The 17,340-nt window shown below is 41.3% G+C and overlaps 1 protein-coding gene across 1 annotated transcript in view; it reads right to left on the bottom strand.

The window, feature by feature from the left end:
* LOC135552697 (serine/threonine-protein kinase SIK3 homolog) overlaps window positions 1-11,804 on the bottom strand; it is a 54,885-nt gene extending 43,081 nt beyond the window's left edge. The window contains 1 exon segment of the mRNA XM_064984468.1: window positions 11,480-11,804. Coding sequence (XP_064840540.1) covers window positions 11,480-11,764 — 285 coding nt within the window. The 5' untranslated portion in view covers window positions 11,765-11,804.
* Window positions 11,805-17,340: the final 5,536 nt, after the last annotated feature.

Below are 17,340 nucleotides of genomic sequence, written 5' to 3' on the forward strand. Positions count from 1 at the left end.
GTGTATATATATATATATGTATGTATGTGTATATGTATGTATGTATGTATATATATATGTATGTATATATATATGTATATATATATATATATATGTGTATATATATATGTATGTGTGTATGTGTGTATGTGTGTATGTATGTATATGTATATATATATATATACATATATACATATATACATACATACATACATACATACATACATACATACATACATACATACATACATACATACATACATACATACATACATACATACATACATACATACATACACACACACACACAAATATGATACACACACACACTACTGTTCACAAGTTTGGGGTCACTTATACATTTCCTTGTTTTTGAAAGAAAACCTCTTTTTTTTGTCCATTAAAATAACATCAAATTAATCAGAAATACAGTGTCAACATTGTTAATGTTGTAAATGACTATTGTAGCTGGAAACGGCAGATTCTTTATGGAATATCTACATAGGCGTACAGAGACCCATTATCAGCAACCATCACTCCTGTGTTCCAATGGCAAGTTGTGTTAGCTAACCCAAGTTTATCATTTTAAAAAGGCAAATTGATCATTACAAAATCCTTTTGTATGTATGTTAGCACAGCTGAAAACTGTTGTTCTGATTAAAGAAGCAATAAAACTGGCCTTCTTTAGACTAGTTGAGTATCTGGAGCGTCAGCATTTGTGGGTTCGATTACAGGCTCAAAATGGCCAGAAACAAATAACTTTCCTTACAAACTAGTCAGTCTATTCTTGTTCTCAGAAATGATGGCTATTCCATGTGAGAAATTAATAAGAAACTGAAGATCTCGTACAATGCTGTGTACTACTCCCTTCACAGAACAGCACAAACTGGCCCTAACCAGAATAGAAAGAGGAGAGGGAGGCCCCCTTGCACAACTGAGGAAGAGGACAAGTACATTAGAGTGTCTAGTTTGAGAAACAGACGCCTCACAAGACCTCAACTGGCAGCTTCATTAAATAGTACCCGCAAAACACGAGTCTCAACGTCAACAGTGAAGAGGTGACTCCAAGATGTTGGCCTTCTAGGCAGAGTTGCGAAGGAAAAGCCATATCTCAGACTGGCCAATAAAAATAAAATATTAAGATGTGGAAAAGAACACAGACACTGGACAGAGGAATCCTGCCTAGAAGGCCAGCATCCCAGTGTCACCTCTTCACTGTTGATGTTGAGACTCGTGTTTTGCGGGTACCATTAAAAAAAAAAATTGATCGGAGCACATCCAATTTGTTATCCAATGATTTCACGTTGGCTAAATGGGACTGATGGTAGAGAGGGATTACACACATGCCGTCGGATCCTTACAAGGCACCCCGACCTACATCCCTGATATCTCGGTCTCTTCTTCATGCGAATGACTGGGATTTGGGCCTTGTTGGGTGTCTGAAGTAAATCCTTTGCGTCCGACTCTTTAAAGAAAATATTTGTCCAGTACAAGGTGAGTAATCGCTGTCCTGATATCCATAAGCACTTTTCGGTCATAAGAGACGGGGGCAGAAACATTATGTACAAAATATGTTAAAAATAACGAGAAAAAAAAACACTAAATAGAAAAACAGCAGCCATCTCCTCCGGCGCCATGGAATCTATGACAAGACTTGAAAACGGTTGTCTATGAATGATCAACAATCAACTTGACAGAGCTTGTAGACCTTTGAAAAGAATATCAGGCAAATATTGAACATTCCAGGTGTGCAAAGCTGTTAAGACTTACCCAGAAAGACTCACAGCTGTAATTGATGCAAACGGTGATTCTAACATGTATTGACCCAGGGGTGTGAATTAGAGGTCGACCGATTAATTTGGGCCGATTTGAAGTTTTCCTAACAATCACTAATCAGCATTTTTGGACGCCGATTATAGTCGATTATATTGCAATCCACGAGGAGACTGCGTGGCAGGTTGCCCAGCCCTAGTTACGTGAGTGCAGGCATCAAGAAGCCATGGTAAGTTGCTAGCTAGCATTAAACTTATCTTAACAACAACCTAAAACTTATTAACTTGGAATATTGAAGACTCATGTTAAAAAGAATCACCAGCTGTTCTCATGTTCTGAGCAAGGAATTTAATCACTAGATTTTTTTTATTTTTTACATGGCACATATTGCTTTCTTCTCCAACACTGTAGTTTTGCATTATTTAAACCAAATTGAACATGTTCATTATTTATTTGAGACTAAATAGATTTTTTATTTATGTGTTATATTAAAATAAAAGTGTTCATTGTTCATTTAGTATTGTTGTAATTGTCATTATAAATGAATAAATATATATATAAATATATATTACGTCCGATTAATCATTATCGGCTTTTTTTTGGTCCTCCAATAATCGGTATCGGAGTTGAAAAATCATAAATCGGTCGACTTCTATTGTGAATACTTATGTAAATTCATTTTCAAGAAATTAGCAAGAAATTCTAAAAACATGTTTTCACTTTGTCATTATAGGCTATTATGAGTAGATGCTGAGAATAGTTTTTTTAATCCATTTTGAATTCAGGCTGTAACACAACAACATGTGGAATAAGTCAAGGGGTGTGAATACTTTCTGAAGGCTCTGTGTTTGCTTGTTTTTGTTATTTCCTTTTGTGTCTAATTAAGGTCTAGACAACCAGGTGAGGGGTTCCTAACTAATCAATTACCTTAATTGATTAATCAAGTACAAGGGAGGTGCAAAAGCACGACTTTCCAGGAATTGAGTTTGACACCATGCTGATCTAACCAATTCTGGCGGTGCTTTCTTTTACCAATAACTGTGACGTGTCAGTTCGACATCAGGTTTTAGGCTAATGAATAAATTAGCGTAATGGGGTGATCTGTTTAGAATGAGACGCTAACCTGCTCTTACACAAGCCTAAACCTCCTTGTGAGCTGGCTTCGCGTGCTGGGAATGCTAGTTATTTCTGAAGCTACTCTTCCCCCTCTCTGTTCTTGGCCGAGATAATAGAATGGGGCCATATGAAAGCAAGCTGCGGCCCATTTCCGGCTCGCAGACAGGAAAAGGAAGAGCCAGGCACATGGTGTTCTAGCATTGAACCCTGTGTGTGTGTGGTGGGTCCATCTTCCTCACTAGGCCTGTGTGCATGTCCATCTCCGTGGTATTTTAAGCTTCATTGGGCTATTATTGCTCTGGCAGTCATCCAGCTGTGTTGATGTAACCCCCCCCGCATCGTGGGTACGATGGCCAACATCTGGAACAGGGAGACACTTGAAAAACACACACTACGTATTATACAGTAAAAACAGAAAGGCACAAATTAGGGAGGAAGGTCATGAGGCCTTTTGAGTTCACACTCTGGGTCTCATGCCACAAACCCAAATTCCCTTTCCATGCAAATGGACTGAAAATAAGGAAATCGGGTGCGAAATCAAAACTGGAAGAGAGAGCTATGCTGGCCTATAAAAGCTGGTGCCAGCATCATGTTTGATAGAACATCATTTGGCCTGATAAGCTGAGCACACAGAGGAGTTTGGACAAGCTATCCGAATGACTAGCACAAGTCATTTCCTCACACACACAATTCAAATGGCCAGTTGTAGTTGGAACTATTGGCTGGTTTTATAATGTACAGTTATAGTTACAGTAATCTACTTGGAGGGGTGACGTGTCTGGCCTGCATTACCTTGGAATTTTCCATTGAAAGACATGGATACAGAGAGTCAGTTAAGCTGAAGTGTCATATAGCCCCCCGCGAACCCACGACTGTTGACCTAACCATAGCACCGCGCCACTGCTGATACTTAGCAACCAGGAACAGACAAGTGGCCTACAACATGAACAGGAGAGATAGATAGGCCTCCAACACAAGCAGACCAGTAAACTGACAGTATTTGGGGCAAGGCACTCTAAACAACACGACTGTGCCGCTGACAATTCCATCAAAGGGAATGCGGACAAGAGGACTTTTCAAGTTTGGTATGACGACTTTGCCGTCATTAAATTCCTTTTATGTTTTACAGAACAGCTTTTGACTGCGGAGAGCTCAGAGAGGCAAATATGGAGAAAAAAAACGGGGGGAAAAAAACGCAATATGGAGATCGAAGATGGAATAAAAATGATGGCTTCAAAGAGTCTAATAAAAGTTAAGAACAAAACAAGGAGTTTCACACAAACCAAATGAAACACATTGGTGATGGTGTCATGTGTGGATTTAGGCTAACCTCTAACAATATCACGTGAGATACCAGTAAGTAGTCTAACAGGTGAGAGCTTTTAAAAAAAGACACAGCCATAAAGACACCATCTCAGCCGTCTGCAATGAGGATAGTCAAAGTTGAATCTTAACTGCCTTCGTCAGTCAGGCCTAAAGCCACTTGGCTCAGCAGCAATGCTAACCAACAGAGACCAGGGCTGTGTCCTCATCTGAGTGGAGACTAGACCAAGAACCTCCCCCCCCCCCCCTTCGCTCCCAAGACACACTCAACCATACTCTTACATAGAAACAAAGCCCACACACACACACACACATACACACAAAGTGCATCTAAACATATAACAGTCAGTATGAGTCAGCATGAGTGGGATTGTGGATAGGGTTGGTTTGGGTGCACAGAGTGCTAACAAGCATGTGCATGTGAGTGACCGTGAAGCATGCACGTGGCTGTATTCTGCTGTGCGTGAGCAAGAGATGATCAGTGTGACATTGTTCTAGTATGGGGAGGCGGGGGGGGGGGGGGGGGGATACTTGCCAACACTGAGATCAAAACATTCACATTTCCACCAGTTAAAGATGGTCGAAATGACATCATCATCATCTCAACGTCATCTCTATCAGCATAGCCCGCTGGGTTCCCTGTTGTAGAGGGTTGACCTTCTACTCCAATCAAGCTCCCTTATATGGTGGTTAACGTGTGCAGTGAGCGTCACATGATCACACAATTAAGTCTGCATCTTTTTTATTCAAGCCATGTTGTTGGTTTTCTTTGCATGTTCCTTTCAAGCGGCAACACTACGCACCGCTGCATTCACCCCTGCTGATCAACGTTCTCATCATCTGGAGACGGTCACCACACAGGGTGAAAGTCAAGGTTACCAGTAATAAGAGACTCAGACTTTGACCTGGGGGGGGGGGGCAGTGTGGTATCATGATATTATTTGTATTTTTTTTAACCTTTATTTAACTAGGCAAGTCAGTTGAGACCAAATTCTTATTTACAATGGCAGTCTAGGAACAGTGGGTTAACTGCCTTGTTCAGGGGCAGAACGGCAGATTTTTATCTTGTCAGCTCAGGGATTCGATCCAGCAACCTTTTGCTCTAACCACTAGGCTACCTGCCACCCCGTGCTAGCTAACAACAAAACGGTCTCCCTGCCCTTCAACCACACAGCGGAGCCACAGGCTTCACACACTCCCCCAGGGAGAGACAAAGACAATGTTCTCTCTGTGTGTGTGTGTGTGTGTGTGTGTGTCACGCATGTGGGTGACTCAGCTAAGTCATAAGTCTAAGTTCAGATGTTCCTGTATGTGTCTGTACTGTAGAGCAAGTGTGTGTTCCAAATTATGGGCCTATTCGTGTGGATCAGGAGTGCACGTGCTATTTCAACTGTGAATAGGTCTTATTCATCAATGAGGCAGCCAATACCCTAAATGGACAATGGGGAAAATCAAGAAGACACAGTCTTTCTAAAAAACCAAAGCAAACAAACAAAACCGGGATGATCAAAGAGGCACAAAACACCAACAGATACAACACAGAGGATAATCTGTATGATAAAAATTGGTCATTCCAGTCCTGGATGCTGATTGGCTGAGTTTGTGATCCAGTCGTGTGTATCATCATGATATAGCCTATTCACAATACCACAGTCTCTAGTGCCTTATTGCTTTAATGTCCACGGTTATGTGGGTGGTTTAGTCCATCTGACAGTTTTTCTGTAGACAAGAGTTTGCGTTGGATCTTGATATCAACCAATGACTGGGGCCCCCTTGCAGCAGCTGAGCTCCATACATGGAGGGGGTCAAGTCTCTGTAGTCCTCCATCTCTCACCAACACATGGTCAATGTCTCTATGGATACCAACAAGATTCCAATGGAATTACCATTCCCGGGGCACCTGACGTTGATAACTCACTAAAGTTAAGTGACTCCAATGTGTAAGTCTCTGTGAAAGACACATCATGTCGTCAATGTTGCCAACTGACTCTCGAGGGGGACTAGCCCGGACTGGCACACGCAGGAAGGCGATGCCGTGGGGCTATTTGTCAAGGGGCTAAATATAGCTGATGATACAGTGTTGTAAGGCATGGAACCAAACCATACAGTCAGTATGACCTGAATATAGGTGAAAGTTTCCATTATGGGGATGCTTACTGAGGAACCTTTCTGTGGTAAAAGGGGGTGAGTTTGGACAATGGTATCAGACCTAGGTGGCAAAGGCTCGGATGGATATTGTCAATTATCGGCATAGTAACAAACCCCCACCTCGTAACAAGTGACCCCAAACTGTTCACAGCTCTGTTGTTGGCGGAGAGAAAATGTTGCAGTTTTAAAGCTAATTTCCCACAATTCTAAACATTTTGCATGGGCCAGAGATTTTTTCTGTTTCAAGCTAATTTCCTGCAATTCAAAAAAAAAAAAAAAACATGTCTTATGTGTGTTTATATGATACCAGGGGTCGAAAGCTGACCTAGTTTTACTCTGGAGCCGTGGTCCGTATTAACCCCGTTCTGGGTCTGGACCGCAGTTGAGTATGGCTGGTCTACTGTATATGAGTGAGTATGTTTTGTCACCATAATCTAGCTAAGCTACTACCAAACAGCCTAAACATAGATACACTAAAGTATTCAGACCCCTAGACTTTTTCAACTTTGTTACGTTACCGCCTTATTCTAAAATTATTATGACATAAAATCCATTATGACAAAGCAAAAACGGGTTTGTATAAAAAAACTGAAATATCACATAAGTATTCAGACCCTTTAACTCAGTATTTTGTTGAAGCAGCAATGGCAGAGATTACAGCCGAGTCTTCTAGGGTATGACACTAAAAGCATGGGGTGGCTGGTAGCCTAGTGGATAGAGCATTGGGCCAGTAACCTAAAGGTTGCTAGATCAAGGACAAGGACATTCAGAGACTTGTCCCGAAGCCTAAATGTTGTCTTGGCTGTGTGTTAGCGTCGTTGTCCTGTTGGAAGGTGAACCTTTGCCCCAGTCAGCTAGTCTCCCAGTCCCTGCCACTGAAAAATGCTTCTCAATGTCTGAGTCTTTAGGTGCCTTTTGGCAAACTCCAAGCTGGCTGTCATGTGCCTTTTACTGAAGAGTGGCTTCCGTCTGGCCACTCTACCATAAAGGTGTGATTGGTAGAGTGCTGCAGAGATGTCAGAGTGACCTTCTCCCCCAATTGCTCCGTTTGGCCGGGCAGCCAGCTTTAGGAAGAGTCTTGGTGGTTCCAAACTTCAACCATTTAAGAATGAAGGAGACCACTGTGTTCTTGGGGCAGACAGTTTTTGGTACCCTTCCCCAGGTCTGTGCCTCGATACAATCTTGTCTCGGAGCTCTACGGACAATTCCTTCAACCTCATGGCTTGGTATTTGCTCTGACATCCACTGTCAACTGTCTGACGTTATATCATCAGTTGTGTGCCTTTCCAAATAATGTCCAATCAATTGAATTTACCACAGGTATCAAGTTGTAGAAACATCAAGGATGATCAACAGAAGCAGGATGCACATGAACTCAATTCCGAGTCTCATAGCAAAGGGTCTGAATAATTATACTTTTATGTTTTTTTATTTTTAATAGATATGGCAAATTTCTAAAGAAAACTGTTTTTTCTTTGTCATTATGGGGTATTGTTTGTAGATTGATGAGGACATATTTTTTTGATCCATTTTATAATAAGGCTGTAAGGCAACAAAATGTAGAAAAAGTCAAGGGGTCTGAATACTTTCCGAATGCACTGTAAGTAGTATGAAATTGCCTGTCAAAAACGACTGGTTTTGGATTTTTTTTAAATGACATGAGTTAGACCGAGGACAGATTCCACCAGGGCTAGTACTGAACGCACCAACAAGAACATGAGAAGATGGGCGTACAGAATCAGATTCTCTCTGTGCATAACCCAATAACTATGGGACATGAAGATAGGTCAAGCAGCAACACCACAATTGTAAAATTATTAATGCAAATGAAATCACCGCATGACACGTGCATTAGGCCCGTTATCTAACATTGCCTGGCCATCGCGGCTGCTGCTCCTCCTACTCCTCGATGCAAATCTAAGCTGAGGCGGCGGCGGTAGGGGGAGAAGTAGTCTAGATAGATGCAGTGTAACATGAGGAGACGGTGCGATGCACCGCAGACAAGCCAGAGCACGCCGGCTGCCTTCTTTAGCCATACCTGTCTGACTGTAGTGGAGCCAAGAGGAGGTGCCCCGTCTTCTGATGAGGAGGGAGCTAGTCAGCTGGTAGACACATTTAGGTTTAGAAACACTTTTTTTATTCAGGTGTGTGTTTTGTTGTTGACCCTAGTACCGAGCCTGTCAGGTCTGCCCTAACGACTCTAAGGCAGTCCCTCTTCCATAGCTGTGACGCTTGGCTCAGTCTAACACGACGGCTCCACAAACCCCTTCTCCCTAACTGGCTTTGCGGACCGAAGCATTGAGCTATAGCTCCTGTCTTTCACACCAGTGATTAGGCATGACTAATGCTGGTGGAAAAGGTGTGCAGTGCGAAGATCTGTCCAAATATACTGAATTTGCTCACTTCTACGTCGGCTAACTGACTGCTAGGAAGGGTGTCATGTTAATACATGTGAGCAAAATTAATAGATCGGCTACTGTTTGAATTCAGAAGAAATGTTGTTGATGTAGCTATTCATGCAATTTTTCTTAAATCTGGACATCAGTAGCTCTTCGGTTGCATAATGTGCCCTTTTTGGGACTTTGAATTTCATAAACATGACCAGAAATATCAGTGTTTATAATCTTGAGTTGGTGAGACGGCAGCACCAAGGCACTGGTTTCATATGTTTGAGCATCTTTAAAAAACAAAAACATCATCTAGTCCCATTTAAATTGTACATACAAACCAGGTGAACATGAAGCATGTCATGGTTCATAAGATGCAATTGGAGGGGTTAAAAAAAATAGGGGAAAAAAAGGTTTTGGGTGGTGGTACATTTAATGCCAAACCCAAAACAATCATACTTGGACCAGCTACTTACACAGAAATCACACTGGCCACGAAATAAATGTACACATACATGTTATTCAATAATTTCACCCCCACCAATCACGCTCGTGAATGAGCGTCTGTGTGGCCAAGCGCTAAAATAGAACTTGGTTCTATTTGAGACACTCCACTAGCTGCAAGTCCCCTCCTTATTGGATATGGGGAAAATACAAACCCATGTGGGTGCTTGAAAGACAAACGACGAGAGATTAGTTAAGGAAAACCAAGTTTGTTTTTCGTTGGTTTCACTTAATCGTTGGAGTAGAGTAACACCCAATTTTGTACGACTCCGGGTCAAAATTCTACAAAAAAACGGCTAAAAAGAGGACCATATGCATGTCAGGGAAAATACCAACCCAATGTACATCAACCAGGAAAAACGCCAAATGTCCAGTCATGTGTTGACCTGACCCTGTGATTCAGCATGGCCTATTTAATTATACATTTATTAAATGAGAGAAATCAAATGTAAATTCTCACAATGACCTCTGCCTGGAAAGGGTCATTTTCAAATTGCACTAATGCAATCCATTCTACCAATCCTGTAGAACACAAAATACAGGGCCTGTGTGGAGTCCCCCTTTGCAAAAGAATCACTCAACAAAAACCCTGGCCTAATAAGGTTGTAGTTTTTAGTGGTTAGTGTTTTATCAATGAATCGTTAAGTAACTTTGAAGCACTAATATGTGGTTCCCTATAAATACATCTTCACAAGTTCTGTGGCTTAGCCTAAGCTGCTTAGGCTACAGCCTAATGTGTTTTTGAATATGTCCCATGTCACCATGTGAGCTAATCTATCAGAATAGTCAGCCTCATTCACACAACACACATGGAAGTAGTCACGTGTTCTCGGTCTTCTACACACACATTACAATCGTGATGTCCTTACAGGTAGCCTTCTGTTTATTCCTCTCTGATGACTGGCCTCAGTTCGATTCCATGAGTGTGTTGCAGATCCAGTCTTATTACTAGGAGATATGTCAGCTTAGTGGCACTGGCACAGGCTTAAAAGTATGGCCAGAGTGGGTAGGCTATCAATTGGCCCGCTCTACTCCTTGGCCACCCAAGTCGTTATTGAGAGAAAAACATTGAAAGGGAAAGGGGGATACCTAGTCAGTTGTACAACTGAATGCATTCAACTGAAAGGTGTCTTCCGCATTTAACCCAAACCCCTCTGAATCAGAGAGGTGTGGGGGGATGCAACCACTTCTCAATAAGATACCTGGGAAAATAAAATGGAATGGTAATTTGTGTAAAGGCAAAATGTGGATTAAAAAAAAGTAGTTTACTGTTCATGCTAAGGTCTCTCAACTATAAGGATGAGAAATGATATCTAGGTAAAAGTTGCGAGTACTATGATTGTTTTTTTGTTTCAATATTGAAAAACAAGTGTCAAGCGGACAGTGACTATCCACCAGCAATGCATCTGCCTACAGACGCCCACACTATGCAACAGCATAAGCACACTCAAAGGGTTATCAATAAGCTATGACATATCGGAGGCTGCAAATTTTCCCATAGCCTATGCCTATACTCAAATGGAGATGCCACATAACCAGGCTAAAACTAAAATACCAGCCCCTGAATATACCACTAAATCAAATAAATTCACCATGAGAAAATTAAAAACATGAGCTTTTTCAGTGAGAAAGTACGTTGTAAGTGAACAAATTTTTAGGGGTGAGATATGGCCAGCCAGTAATATGTCTACTGCCTGTCAAGCGGGTTTGTTATTTTAGTTAACTACCAAGCCAATTTAACTAACTTGCCAAGGGCGCATTCACTTCAAAATATCCCAAATATATATATATATATATATATATATATATATATATATATATAGTTGCTTGCAAATGATACGTGTAAACTACTGATGACATGATGCTTATGATTCTACCTAGCTAATACATAATGCCAAAAACATCTGGTTAGTTAACGAACGCAGTCCAGGCTCGAAGCGCCCCTCTACTCTCTTTCATCCCAGCGGTACCCTCATCTCCGTAGACAAGTCACCGCCGCTGCCCTTGTTACATTAGAACTGGTTCTATCATGTGAAAAACTACAAGGCGAATGATTGCTTATGATGCCCCATGTTTACACCCCCGCACTGCGACCAAAAGCGGTCTAGCCGTTATAACGTTACTCGCTCTCAGCCCGAAGGCCCAATCTTCAGCCTGGATGAGAGTGACAGCGATAACAGTCAAATTAGTACAAATCGTTGACAACCTGGAATTGATCCCCTTCAAAAGCCTTGTAGTAATCATCCTACCTTTGCTTTGGTGATGATGTGTGTTGCTAATTTAACAACGGCGAAATTTCCCTTGCCGATGGTCCGCTCGATTTCGTAGTAGCCCACTCGGGCTAGGGGGGGCCTGCCGGACGAGGGGTGGCCGGGGTTGGTGATGCACCCCGCGGCCGGTCGATTGGAGTGGCTGATCCCAGAGGATGGCTGTGCTCGGTTCTGGGCGCCCATGCCTGCGTGGGCCGGTCGGGTAGAGTGTGTAATCCCGGCCGCAGCGGACCCAGCTGCACCTCCGCTTGACACGGCCGCCATCTTCTCGCCTCTCTGCGGGAACAACAACCAGCCTTGCGCAGCGCGCATCGCGAGCACGCCCCCACCCTGCGTCATATTACGTACATAGCCCCTCCGCAGCGCCCTCTCTAGGTTGTAACTATAGCAACTATCAGCGTAACAATGACTTCATCCACAGAAACGGTTGTCTTGGCGACAGAACTGCGCATTATGCACTAGTACAAGTCTGTGTGTGTTTATAACCGGGAAGACAGCGGTGCAGTTTCACACGTCTGTCGAGTGTAACATCACATCGTTGAATGGATTCAACCTCTCGACTTCAACTCATTCTAATGGACACTAAAAATACTTTATTGTCTTCAAAATAACAATCAATACACTTATGATGTTCTGTTCGTTTACTCCTGGAGGCCTATAACTCTGCATTTTTGGGAAGGACTCGTAAACAAACATTTCACTTTAAAGTCTAACGTTATACCTTTATATTCGGCGCATGTGACAAATACAATTTAACTTGATGTCTTGATTTAATTTGATTTAATTTGATGTCATGACTCATCCATCGTCTACACAGCATGGGTGTCAAATATATGGCGAGGCGTCCAATCTCGCTTGAGTAAAATAAACACGGGAACGAACTCAATATACTGAATATACTTTCAACCTCGTTGAAGACCGAATCCTGTCTCAGAGCTCAATGGACAATCCCTTCGACCTCGTGGCTGATTTTTGCTCTGACATGCACTGTCAACTGTGGGACCTTATATGTTAGATCACACAAGGGCCATTCCCTTTTCTGAATGTAAATGTATCTATTTCCTTTATCAATATTATACAATGTTTCCTTGCACAGGACAAAATCATAGTTGTATAATAAGAATTAGAAGAATAAGAATTTGATGGCAATTGGACATCTAGTCTACCTCCCATTTTGATGGTTAAACTATAGAGGCAGCAAATATAAGTTGGGAAAGAAGAAGAAAAATAACAAAAGGAAAATAATGCAAACATATTTATTCTGATGAATTATAACAGATGAGAAATTGCCAAAGATACACAGCACTACTTCACTGTTATTACCTATTAATTAAACTATTTCTTTCTGGAAAAACTACTGACCAGAGAACCAATGTTGAAATTCAGAATTAGTTAATTTATGGTTAGGGGTATGTTTAAGGGTTAAGAAGGTTAGGGTTAGTTTCAGATGTTGTCCTATTCGGGCTGTCAATAGGATGCTGATCAGTCAAGTCTCTAGTAGACCCATTTATCACAGGATGGCATTTATTGTCATTAATCTTGCTCTGGAGGCAGCTCTGCAGTGATCACGAGCTGACAAAGTCATAACATTTCTTACCTTAACCCTAACCACATTGGTAACCCTGATGCCTAACTCTAACCTTAAATTAAGACCATGAACTTATACGATATAGCCAAATTTGACTTTGCAGTTTGCCGATCTAGTGGAAATAGTTCAGTTTTGCCTCCAGGTCAATAAACATAAACACACACGTACACTTTTCTGCAGTAACTCTCCTGCACTGACTATATGCACACACACACACACACACACACACACACACACACACACACACACACACGCCCACACACACATAACATGCACACACACACATACACATAACATGCACACACATACATACTCACACACAAATAAACACACACTTTCACACTCACCACATACCCTGCCACTGTCTATTATCCTGTTGCCTAATCACTTTACCACTACCTATGTACATAGCTACCTCAATTACCTCGTACCCCTGCACATCAATTCGGTAGTGGAATTCCAGTTCTAGACCTCAGCTGAATCTGGTAATGAATGGTGTGGCTGTTGAACAAGTTTAGGAGAATAAATTACTTGACATTACCTTAGATTGTACTCTGCCATGGTCAACACATATAGATTCAAATGGTTGTAAAGATGGGGAGAGGTCTGTCCATAGTAAATAGATGCTCTGCTTTTTTGACACACACTCCAAAAAGCAAGTTCTGCAGTCTCTAGTTTTGGTCTTATCTTGATTATTGTCCAGTCGTGTGGTCGATTGCTGCAAGGAAAGACCTAGTTAAGCTGCAGCTGGCCCAGAACAGAGCGGCACGTCTTGCTCTTCACTGTAATCAGAGGGCTGATATAAATACTATGCATGCCAGTCTCTCTTGGTTAAGAGTTGAGGAGAGACTCACTGCATCACTTCTTCTTTTTATAAGAAACATTAATGTGTTGAAAATCCCAAATTGTTTGCATAGTCAACTTACACACAGCTCTGACACACACACGTACCCCACTAGACAAGCCACCAGGGGTCTTATCACAGTCCCCAAATCCAGAACAAATTCAGGAAATCATACAGTATTATATAGAGCCATTATAGCATGGAACTCCATTCCATCTCATATTGCTCAAATAAACAACAAACTTGGTTTTAAAAAAAAAACAGATAAACGGCACAACGCCTCTCCCCTATTTGATCTCAATAGTTTGTTGGTATGTATTGATATGTAGGCTATAGAAGAGTAACTGCTGCTTTTGCAACAGCTAATGGGGATCCTAATAAAATACAAACTACTCCCTGTATATAGCTATATGTTATTTTTTACTTGTTATTGCTATTTGTTATTCACTGTGTATTTATTCCTCGTATCACTATTTCTATTTTTTATTTGTATTTTATTTTGTATTTGTATCTTCATCTTTAATTCTGCATTTTTGGAACCCATATGTAAACATTTCACTGTTAGTCAACATCAATTCTTTACAAAGCCTGTGATTTGATCATGACATGGCAGTTCAGTTGGAAACAGTGCCTCTGCTGGTGGAAGACCCATCCTGCATCCATGCAAGGTTTAATTTCTTTCAGGAAAGGCCTGTGTACACAGGCTTCAGTCATGTGTTGCATGAACAGAGTTCCAATAATTACAGGATTAGTTCCAGGATTATGGGAATAATATGAAGGACCTGTGACTTTTCTTGCTCCTGTGATAGTATAAATGAGTTAGGTCAAATGATTTACCCTGGACACAGAATATGTCTATTCATCTAAATTAAATTAATGTGAGTTGCATTATGGTTTAAATAATAGTTTATATAGTCCCCCTGGGATGGTTAGTGGAGAGGTAAACAAGACAGTCACTGGGATTGACTGAATGTACTTTCTTCTTCTTCGTGTGGCATTCCGGCAGACAAGACGCTGTGTTGCGTATTTCTGTTTTAGCAGGTCGGAGTTTGAAATGCACAATTTGGTCACCCAGAAAATAAGGGAATGGGAAAAACTTAAATTGCACCAACATCTAACTCATAAAAACCCACCACCCCATCCCACTACCTGGCCCTAAACGATCCTACACCAGGGCATCTGCCTGTGAGGATGGAACCCCTTCTCTCAAAACTCTTCTCTCAAAATGTTAGAGGACTCTACCATATATCTCGCCTACATCCTGGACTAGCTCAACTTCAGAGAACTCACCACGGCCGACTGACTCCATTTCGAGATAATCACGGTTCTCAAGAGAGTAGGAAAACCTATAAATAAGATTATATGGCTTGCAATCAGGAGATGTAGGTATGTACACCTCGAACGAAGGTGTATACTCTATTTGTATACAAATCTCTGATCATAATAGCATCATTCTTACACTTTCGCATCATCGCATTTCCCTGAACGTATTCTCTACCACTCCCATTGAGGGAGTTCTATTAACCTGAGCAGCGGTGCACCGGTCTATGGCCTTTGATGTGAATAGGCAAATAAGGGCGAGGGAACGCCCTTCTCAAATCCAACAATAATCTGCGCCACTAGGTCATGTTTTCATCAATAATAATAATAATAATAATAGTTGTATGTATGTTATATAAACAAACAAAAAACAATTTCATAAAACAGATTTAGGAATATGGCAGTTCTTGGGCGACAGTCTTCCACAGCTTTAGATGATAGGAAGTTCAGAAGGGTTGTATCTTGAGAGGAGCGAGCATAGATGGTACAGCAAGGCAGGGAGGTAGAGACATCTGACAGACAGGTGCCAGAGCTCTTCATCGGGCAGTTTGTCATATTCAATAGTCACAGCTCCTCCTTCGTAGGTAGGCTGGTTCATCCTCTACTGAAATGTAGCACCCACCTTGGTGATGCTTCGGAGACTGTAGAAGCACCAGTATAAGAGTACCACACCTAAGCAGTGTTTCAGAAAAGCCCCCTACGAAGCAAGCTTCTGCATCCCATCACACAACAGTCCACTTCCCTCTAGGAACTGGGGCAGGGGGCCAAAAAGCCGATGCTGTTGATCTGGTGTTATCATTCAAATCATAGCAAGCCAAATAAACTGACCTGCTTGCCATAATCAGTCCTGTTATTTCATTTAATCTATTAACAAGTTATCAAACCCCAAAATGTTGATTACATTTTTAAATAAAAATATACAAATGCAATAATAATAATGCGTCTTTAAAAAAAAAAGCTTTAAAAACAATCAAATATTTACTATATTGACTATGGGTGTGTTCGTAAATTATCTCTGGCTATATCTTCCGATTTCAGAGCTCTCTCATCTGTGTGCCAGAGCGCAGAATAACTGATTAATTTCCAAACGTTCAACACAAATTGATATATGGCCGGTGTCGGCAAAAAGCGTATTTAAATAGTTGCCAACAGCACAGTTACAGTCACCAATGCTCTGGATAACATGAAAACAGACTAACCAGCTCTGCTAGGGTGAGTAAAAGGGTCAGAGTGAGCTGTTCTCTCATTTGTGTCTTGAAGTAGCTTGCAAGCTAGGCAATGTTAGCCAGTTAGCTTGGGTGCTTGACTGCTTTTGTGAGGCCAGAACGCTTGGATCGAGCCTACTCCTCGGCCAACACTGAGAATTTACCAACAGACAATCTGACAACGCTCTGAATTTACAAACGCACCCTATATTTACAATATTTGCAGAGCGCTCTGCCGCTCGGTGCCATGGCAACCACAGAACAAGGCAGCATGGTCATCCATAAAATATATGTATTTTCTCTCTCATTTGCTATCGATCATGTATTATATAAATTATCCCTATAGTTTTAAGTTGTATAAGTCGTATGTCGGCCGACAGGATACACGTGGTATCACCGTCCAACGAAATGCTTACTTGCGGATTCCTTCTCGACAATGCAACAACAATAAGAAAAAATTCAAGTTAAGAATAAGAATTCGAACATAAAGTAAATGGCTCAGTAGAATAGAATAAACATTTTAGCTTAAGTACACAGGAAGGAACACTTTATGGTTCAATATTTACAGATGTTTGGGGGGGGGGGAGTGTTTAAATTGTGCAGTATTTAGCAATCATTTTTGATGCAGAAATGCCAAGAAATGTTTGACAGTGTTATGATAAACTTTCTGGTTCTTTGAAGTCTATGTTTTTATCATATTTCTTTTCACAAAACACCAATATACCCGCAGGAAATATACAAACAAACAAACAAGAACAACATATATGCTAGGGGGTACAACAAACTACAGATTATGCAAAGGCCTTTAAAGACACACATATTGACTGTTTTTACAGCTTTCTCATTCGAAGAATGTAGAATGGTCTCAAACTCCTTACAGAAA

The sequence above is a fragment of the Oncorhynchus masou genome, chromosome 13 (genome assembly GCF_036934945.1).
Source record: "Oncorhynchus masou masou isolate Uvic2021 chromosome 13, UVic_Omas_1.1, whole genome shotgun sequence".
Taxonomy (NCBI): domain Eukaryota; kingdom Metazoa; phylum Chordata; class Actinopteri; order Salmoniformes; family Salmonidae; genus Oncorhynchus; species Oncorhynchus masou.